The 9,964-nt window shown below is 36.3% G+C and overlaps 1 protein-coding gene across 1 annotated transcript; it reads right to left on the bottom strand.

Annotated features, from left to right (window-relative positions):
• Window positions 1-391: 391 nt before the first annotated feature.
• On the bottom strand, window positions 392-868 carry LOC142180983 (uncharacterized). The gene has a single exon (XM_075253091.1). It carries the CDS (start codon window positions 866-868, stop codon window positions 392-394), a length of 477 nt encoding a protein of 158 aa, XP_075109192.1.
• Between the last annotated feature and the right edge of the window lie 9,096 nt (window positions 869-9,964).

The following is a 9,964-nucleotide window of genomic DNA, read 5'->3' as shown; positions in this document are numbered from 1 at the left end:
AGGCAATAGTAACAATATTAATAAGCAAGAAAATAAAATATTATTGAGCTTTGAACAAAGTATAGTATATGCTTGTTAGAAAATTCGTGTCCTTACAATGGTTGTAGGACTCACTATTATAGTTGCACCTAGTGAACAAGGTCCTAAGATCAAGCCCCTCTTAAATAACAATTATGAGAGCCATTGAATTTGTGTAATGATAGGCAGTAAATGTCATATTCTTTTTTTAAAAGCAAAAGATAATATTGTATTACTAACACAAGCACAAACATTACACAGTTCTTACATAGTCCCTTAGGACATTTTCATTGCCAAAATTGGCAAGTTTTTCACAGACAGTAGTAGCAACAAACTTTGACCTAATACTATAGCCATACTTTTCCTTTAGCAACTAAGGTTCAACAAAACAAGGTGGACGTGGATGGTGGACACATTTTAAAACTTTGAAATTTTTCACTGCTTCCTTCTCCAAGAGGTGGGCTATCACATTTCCTTCCCTAAAGTTATGCCTCAGAATTGGGTGCTTTAACTGGTTCATTAACAACCTGCATTCCAAAATTAGATTGTAAAAGTTACGGTTATTTTCATTAAGCATTGATATGGTATCCGTTGAGTCTGTCTCTATTTCGATATTAGGAAGATCAAGTTGTTGAGCAATCTTTAATCCTTCATGTAGAGCCATTAGTTCACAATGCATGACTGATGATGCATAAGTTGATTTGCAGTACCCAAAAATCCAGTCGCCATTTTTGTTTCTGAAAACTCCACCCAGGCCAGCTTCCAGAGTAGATTTGGAGAAAGCTCCATCAATATTCAGTTTGATTGTATTTTGGGGAGGTTTGTTCCATCTGATCTCAATTTGAATCATGTTCTCCTTAAAGAGATTCTTTTCTGTGAAGAAGTTGTATTCCCAGGCTTGTTGGAGGATATCCGTGTGATAGACCTTATTGCTAAAGTTATTAATATTATTGTTATTTTTATTTTTCCATATATTCCAAATGGCAAAGGGGAGAATGGTTTTCCAGTTATTAGAATAAAGGTTTTTTTGAATAAAAATATCTTTCAGTCTCAATAGCTAATGGGTGCCATCTTTTAATTGCAAATTTGTGATGCCCAATTTTTCCCAACAAGGTTGAGTGATAGGGCAATCTATAAAAATATGTTCAACACTTTCCACATTAATTCTACAAATGGTGCAAACCTTATCGATGTTCATACCAATGTGGGATAAGAAAGCTCTGCAAGGGATATGATTATACATATATTTCTAGAAGAAGAACTTGATTTTGTTTGGGCACTGAAGATCCCAAATCCACTCAAAATCTAACTTAGGTGGGGTAAAAGGGTTTATGAGAGAGTAGCATGATTTAGTAATGAAAAGACCACTAGAGGTAATACCCTATGTCATAGTATCTTTTTTAATAAACTTATTAGGTAAAGGGGTAGCCATAATTTTTTTCATAAGGGTAATAGGAATATTAAAGGAGATATTAGTGAGATTCCAATTGCCGTCTTTTATAATATCCTTGATGGGGATATTAAGGTCCTTTTTATTTATTGGACCACATAAATTTTTTCTCAGAGAACTGGAGTCATGGATCCAATTTGAAGACCAAATGTTCATTTTAGAATTTGAGTGTGGATGCCATAAGATACCATTATTGCAAAAATTCCATCCCTTTAGGATGAATTTCCAAATAAAAGAAGAAGGATTGACAGTTTTTTTATTGGCATATTTATAGGTGATGTGTTGAGTCCTAGGAGTGTTTGAATTTTGTAAAAGCCTCCATGAAAGACCTGTTAGTAAGGCAATATTTTTGGAGGAGGCTTTTTGGATGCCAAGGCCTCCTTCCTGTTTACTATTGGTGACGAGGTTTCAATTCACTAAATGGAGTTTTTTAGTAGAGCTAGTACTCCCCCAAATGAAATCCCTTTGAATCTTGTCGATTTGCTTTAGTATTTTACTAGGTAGATAAGTGTATTGCATGGAGTAGGAAGGGATAGAATTTAGAGTGCTAGTTGCAAGAGTTGCACGACCGGCTATATTTAGAAAAGAATATTTCCAGTGGGACATTTTGCTATGAAGCTTGTCAATTATGAATTTGAAATCTCTTGGCTTTGGACTATGGTTTAGAATTGGGAAGCCTAGGTATTTTCTAAAATCATGTGCAACTTTCATTCCAAAGAGGTTTGAGAAGTAGGAGGAGATATGAGGAGGACTGAATTTTGGAAGGATAATTTTGGACTTTGTGTAATTGATGGATAAGCCTGATTGTGAGCTGAAAAAATCCATACTAACCTTAATACAATGACCAGTTTTTTTTGTTAGCCTTACCCATTAGGGTGATATCATCCGCAAATAGGACATGAAAAAGGGCCTTTTTGAGAGATTTTAATGGGATCCCAATTTAAAATGTCTGTTTGATAATTGATGAGTTTTGAAAGTAATACTATGCAAAGTATGAATATATAGGGTGATAGGGGGTCACCTTGTCGGATACCCCTACTAGGACTACAGAACTCAGTAGTTGCCCCGTTAACCAGGATTCCCATAGAGCTGGTAGTGATGTAATGCATAATTAATTTACTGATTTTTGGGAGGAAATTGAAGAATCTAAGAGTTTTGTAGACAAATGATCACTCTAATCTATCAAAAGCTTTTTCCAGGATTAACTCTGTATTACAGTCCGTGAACCAGAAATCCGGACAAGGAATTCTGTTAACCCAGGAGAAGGTGTTAGGCATTTTCGAGTTCCATGGTTCTAGCACGGTCGCTCAACTACTATAATTGGCATAATTATCTGATTTTAAGACGTTTTGAACCTATGTGCATTTTAACCTTAAAACCACTTTTATTCATTTTAACGAAGATTTAACGTCGTCTAAAACATGTCTTTGGATGGCGCCATACACCCGCAATCCAAAACACATTTTATTCAACGTTGTTGAGATTTGGATTTGGGTCACATGAAATGCACACCCGAGTTTAAGGAAGTAGATTATTAAAGAACGCACCTAAAGCAACTACGCATTTGCAACTTTGCGAGGGCCGAAAATTCGCTAAATGGAACACCTCGATTTCTAAAGCAAACACACTAATTAAATGAGGGCCGTGCATTTAAAATTTGGTTTGGCACAGCGCACCTCAGTTCTGATTTTAATAGGGACATCAAATTACATTGAGAGGGTCATAAACTATTTTTACTTAATATGACACACCTCACTTAATTGCCTAAAATTCCTTATCTTGAAACCATGAGGGCCATAGACTGTGCTTTGCTCAATATGGCTAGCCTCCCAACTTTACCTATATAAAGAACATAATTGACTAACCGAAGATTATTTGCAAAGATGGAAAATTACGTTAAACTGCAATTCAAACTCGACTCGTCAAACCAACATTTATGAATTCCATATACATTAATCTTAGGTTTGGGCCTAATGGGAAGTCCACCTCTGAATGGAAGAGACGCCCAAATGGCAGGAGATAGACTACCAAGGCTGTCATGATATTCCTCAATTGGGCCAACGTTGGCCCATTCCTCAAAATCAAACCCTCGCTCGGTCAGTTAATGCCAATTAACGAAAAAGAAACTATAGGAAAACAGGAAAACAAACTGATTCAATTATTTCTAAACTTTACCCAATTAAATGTGAACCGATCCAGCTAACTTATGAATATTAACATTCAAGCTCTTTTAGGCCCAACCCATCGTGAAAAATCCAGCAACGAAATCCCCATTCGAGTCCCCACCGGTACAAAATCTCAAAAGTAAATAACTTATTACACCAAATACATGGGCTCATTCTCAATCAATAAACAAACCTACAGGTGTATAGGTCTGCACTCAATTTCAAAACTGGTCTTATAAGATGATCGTAGGGAACTTGTAGGCCCTCTTTCACTACCAATAACAAGATACAGGGAAACAATTATATTTCCCTTGAGTCTCTAAATGGTAAATCAAACCTTTAACTTCATGAATTCATTCCAACAACACATCAGTAGCAAAGGAGTCCTAAAGTAACATATGCAATTTAAGAATTACATGTAGAGCATCTCTTGAACAACAACAAATCAGAACCTTACTTCATAGTTTAGCACAAAACTTAAATATTTTAGCATGAAACTAGTTATACATTTACCATTATCCATATAAGCCATTTAAGAAAGAAGGAAGAGAACTAGACAAGACTGAATAACTCATATTAACTTAAGGAAAACACAAACTTCAAGTAGAGAATAATCTAATTACATTTTCAGAGAATCCTCTATCGTCTATACATAACAAATCTCTTTCAAAGGTTCGTTGGCCACTCAATCGTTGAGGAGAATACCTGAAAATGAACAGAATTAAGAGATGGAAGGTTATCAGTAGCAAATAGTAGGAATCAGTCCAGAATCAGTCAATGGAATAGTGAAATCAGCTTAAACTAGCAATGAAACAGTATTTTCCAACAATAAATCCAAACCAGTTTTAAAAATATCCAGAACTCAACTCATTTTCAGCCCAGAATCAAAAAAGACCTATCACAACTTCAATGATTTTAATTGGGCTATTCGAAATAACCAAAATCCTAACAAAATTTCCAGTAGCTGCTTAGAGAACCTCCAGAATTATAAGTTATTTCTGAATTTATACCACTAGGCAGAGTTTGAGTATCAAAAACCTTGTGACAGTAAGACTCTACTGAGTTTGATGATGTGCCAGTATTTTTGATAAAAAAAGGGGTGAATTCCATCCGGCCCAGGTGCTTTAAAGGGCTTGAATGAAAAATCAGCATTTGTTTTACTCATTTGTTAAAGCCTTGTCAAGGCTAGCTAAATCAATTTTATTAAGGCTTGATGGATCCCTAGGGTGTCCTTCCTATGTGAGGAGGTTTTTGAAGTTGTGAAAACATTTCTAAAGAAGTCTAGAGTATGGCTAAGGATGGAAGGGGGTCAATAATCCAATCACCATTGTTGTTTTTAAAATATATGATGGCATTACAACGCTTAGATTAGAGGCCATAACATGGTAGAACCTTGTATTTGCATCCCCATCGTTCAACCAAGAGATCCTTGATCGTAGTTTCCAAAAGTCTTGCTCCATTTTTAATATACTATTATATTCTAATTGGAACTTAGATTCAAGGTCTTGCAGGAAGAAACTTCTATGGTAAGAGGGAGAGGTTTGAATTCCATTTAGCCAGGCTAGCATGATTTTTTTCTTTTTAAAGATGTCACCAAATGTTTCATTTTTCCAGTTTACTATCGTGCTTTTAAAAGTTGTTTGAACTTCTGTTAAGCAATTGTTGGACCAACAAGTTTTGACTATGTTAATAAAATCCGATGCCTACACCAAATAGTCTCAAGTCTAAAAGGTTTATTAGAGAAATTGATATTACTAGGATTTAATACAACTAATAACGGACTATGGTCGGAGTGGGTTCTGGACAAATGAATGACCATAGCTTTTGGAAAAAGGGATAGCCAATCATTATTAATAAAAATTCTATCTAATCTCTCCATTATAAGGCCTCTAGATTTTTTCCTATTATTAGTCCAAGTATATTTACAACCTTTATACCCTAGGTCTAAGAGGTTGTATTTGTTGATACTATTCCATAGGGTGTTACTTCTTCTACGGTTTATAGGATTCCCTCCAAACTTATCATTTGCATAAAAAATGTTATTAAAATCTCCCCATAGGAGCCAAGACTTGGAGTTATTTAAATGGATTTGTTCTATATTATTCCACAACGTACATCTTTTCCCTAAGCTAGTACTCGCGTAAACTGAGGAGAATAACCAAACAGTATTAAAGGGAGTTACCTCAATGTTGGCGTGGATTTCTTGGTTCCTCCTAACAAAATCATGCACTTTCACTATGCTGGCATCCCACATGATGACCATACCCCCCGCTTGGCCCTCTACTGGAACCTCGACCATATTTGTGAAGGGAAAGTCATTAAGAAGGGTGGTATGGTTTCCATACGAGTTTCTAACAAGGTAACCATGCAGGATTTGTGAGTATCAACCATCTCCCTAAAGTTGATACGAAAGTTGTCATTGTTTCCACCGCGAATATTCCAAATGATTATACTAGTAGTCCTATACATCATTGATACATGGTTGTTGATTGAGTTGTTCTCCATTCTTGCATGGAGCACTGAGTTCCTCCTCATGGATAAAACTAGTATCATTGCATGGTTCCCAACCGTTGGATCTTGAGGAGGTCTGATGTCCATTGAGAACTTGTACAATGTTGGAGGGCAACTGAGCACATATCTCTTCTCTTGCATCTCTCTAAAAAGATAGACTTTTACATCGTTTAGACTTGAGAATTCTATTATCTCTTCTGACCCTAGTAAGTTCATTTCATCTACATTCTCTACTGGTGGCTCTACATGTTCTTGCACATTGGGGTTTTTTGGTTGTGGAGGTGGATAGTTTACTGGGGGGCTGCTTGAGCTTGGTTCTGTTGAAAGTGGGGGGCTACTGCCCATGGCATGAAGATTGGGTTCAAGTTTTGAATCTCCCCTGGGCGAAAGAAGTGGTGAGGGAGGTTCCACCGATTCCTCATGACTTGGGCTTGTTGAGCATTCAAGTTAGGGGCTAAATGTTGAAGTATATTGTTTAGCCAAACATGGTTGTGGTAATTGCTCATGGCCATATGCATTCCTTCGCTGACAAGTTGTGCTAGGAAGTGAGAGTTTTAGAGGATGATCACAGTTTCTTGGCCATCTAACATCATGTTGAATGTTACTGCATGACCCATCAGTGCCTGTTCTATCCACAAAAGAAGTTGGTGATCTTGAGGGAGTGGTGGTTTGATGAAGAATACTATTTGATTTCCCTGTGGATTGTCCACATTTAGGGGTGGGTTTGCCATTGAGTGAGCTCTTTGATGCCTTAGGATTTGGACAAGGCTGTATCTTTTTCATTGAGATAGAGGAAATTTTGGCATATTGATTACTTAGAGAGTGATTTATATTTTCTGTGATGGGTTGTACAAAGGAAGATAGAAGGGTTTCAGTAGAATGGTTATCTAGGGTGCCAATGATTGGGTCTATTTGTATGCTTTCTTTGCATCCAGGAGAATATATTTTAAGGGGATTTGGTGCATCGGTAGGGACAAGCACGTGGTGATCACTATTGGCCATTTGGCTAGGAGGTGGGGGCATGTGGGACAAGTGTTGTGAGGCCTGGTCTTTTACCATGCAGAGGTTAGTGGAAGAATTAGTGTTGATAGGAAGGTTTAGTGGAAAATTTTCGGAAAGAGCATCTATTGTTTTTAGGGTAATATTGTTTTTAGTAGCCTTGTTATCTTCCATAATTTGATTAGGAGTGGTAATTTGGGCTTTCATGTAAAGTAAATCAGTGACCTCCATGTCAGCCACGTTGTGATTAGGAGAGCTAGGTAAAGACACGTTATCAATGTTTAACTTAGAAAATTTATTAGACTTTTGTAAATAGTTTTCTTTTATTTTTATTTCTATGGGTGGATTAACCAAGGTGGAAAATTTGTTGTTGCAATCCACAAGATTTCCTTGAGAAAGATAGAAATCATTGTTTGTAGATTTATTATTATTCAAAAAATGAGTGTTAATGGGGATATACATATTATTAGGGGTAGAGGAAGAGTACTTACCTGGCATTGGATGAAAAGGTTTTGCTTGAATACTTGGGTTTTGGTTTTTTCCAGAATTTCTCCCATTGGTCCTTTTCTTCTTTGGGAACTTAACTGTTTGCCATGCTAGTTCATTTACTTCACTGTCGTTGCTCACCTCTTTAGGCATAAGACTATTATTAACCATAGAGTTGTTTGATGACAGTAATGTTTTAGCATAAAAACACTTCAATGCAACATGACCTAGTCTTCCACATTGTTTGCATAGGGTATTCTCCCCCTCATATTGGATGATTTGTTTATGATGGCCAATGTTGATGAATGAGATTACTGGGACTTCAAGAGGAAGCTCTATGCATAATCTGGCATAGCGACCCCTAAGAGTGGAAGAGGTGCACACATCAACCTTTAGTAATTTTACCAATGGCATTTTCAATTTTTGCCAAGATGGTACCATCATAAAACTCGGTTGGTGACTGGGGCAGACGGATCCAAATGGCTGTGAGGGAGCTCTTAACTTCTATTGCCACAAAGTTTGGCTTCCATCTTTGAATAGAGAGGAAATGGCCAAATATGAACCATGGGCCAACATTTAAGACTTTAATCATGTGTTCTTCACATTTTAATTTGGCTATGTAGTAGTCTGCTCCCAAATCAATGAGGGAGAAATTATCTATAATTTTCCAGGCTTTCTGGATTTTCTTTTTTAGTATATGGTGTTGACTTTTCTTACCAATTAGCTTGATAATGAGAGAATATTTCCAAGGTTGATATATACGTGCTTGATCTTCCTATGTGAGTTGAATTCTCTTGTCATCTATCATCATTTGGTGATTTGGCATAGCAAAAGATTCTTGGACCTTAGCAGCAGTATCCATATTTGTAGAGGTCTCAACAATCGTTAGGGAATGATGTACTCCTTCGATCAGTTTTTCTTTGAAGCTTTTAATTTCTTCTTTTTGGGTGGTAGTGTCCTTAACTGGTGGTTTAGGGGGGATATGGCGGTTGATGTTTGTAGTCATTTTAATGATTGAAAAGAGAAGATGAAGATGTTCTGTAGGTTAGTGAGAATGTAGAGTTTCTCTCACTAAGGTTCAGTGAATGCCATATTCTCTGTAACGGATCATATACTTAATGCTATAGAATATTCTCCATTAAATGCTACTAGGTGACATACATTCATTTCGTCTTTATGAACACCATGCCCTCCGAAAGCCAATGGTGGATGTATGTGGATGATTATGAGCACCCATTACTTTTGGAATCGTGAACTATTATTTATATGAACAAACTAGTAATTCTTACAAATATATTACTTGAGCACTCAATCTTAATAGTAATTTTTAGATAAGTAATAGTTCAACACCCATTAAATGCTACCAGGTGACATACATTCATTTCGCCTTTATGAACACCATGCCCTCCGAAAGCCAATGGTGGATGTATGTGGATGGTTATGGGTGCTCAAGCACCTATTACTTTTGGAATCGTGAACTATTATTTATATGAAAAAGCTAGTAATTTTTACAAATATATTACTTGAGCACCCAGTCTTAATAGTAATTTTTAGATAAGTAATAGTTCAACATCCATAACTTAAAAATTCTAGATCCGCCATTGCCGAGAACAACCGAGATCGTTGCCTTCAGACCTGATTGCCTTCTGTCTTCAGCGGCACGACGCTTTATCATGCGAACATTTAATACGAACGTATTTTATCTTATACAGTGGCCCAATGTTATATTAATTTCTTTGGGTAAAGAGTGCATTATTCAGTCCTTTTAAAGCATAAAGACGATGAATAATAGAGTAATTTTATAAAATATCTAATATCACAAAAAAATCATGAGGTCACGTGCCCGTTATTTGGGCCCCTAAATCCACCCATGCATTCGTCCCAGAAGTTCGGCCAAGTTGCCTATCTTTAGACAATTTGATAGCATGCAAACTTTAGGTATTTTTGCGTGAACTTAAGACAGAAATGACCGAAGTTTGATTTTTTATATATAAATTTATATATATATATATATATATATATATATATATATATATATATATATAATCTTCGGTTTGTGCGTCATTATTGGGGTGCATTATGTCCTCTCAACTTAGTGGCACAACCTCTACGGCTTCAACTTTAGCATGTTAGCCACATGGGCACATGGTTTAGAACATGACCAGTGATCTAAGCTAACTGTCGATACAACCCATGAATGAGCTGGCCAAGATTTTATAAATATATTAAGGAATCGGAAGATACGATAAATATGTCTCTATTTAATACTATTGCTTATCATAGTTTGTTAGAGTTATCAAACTCTAACAATAAGGTCGTTTGTCTCAATAAAGCA

Source organism: Nicotiana tabacum, chromosome 5 (genome assembly GCF_000715075.1).
Source record: "Nicotiana tabacum cultivar K326 chromosome 5, ASM71507v2, whole genome shotgun sequence".
Lineage (NCBI taxonomy): Eukaryota > Viridiplantae > Streptophyta > Magnoliopsida > Solanales > Solanaceae > Nicotiana > Nicotiana tabacum.
The sequence above is the reverse complement of the archived record's forward strand: the minus strand, read 5'-3'. Positions and strand labels throughout refer to the sequence as shown.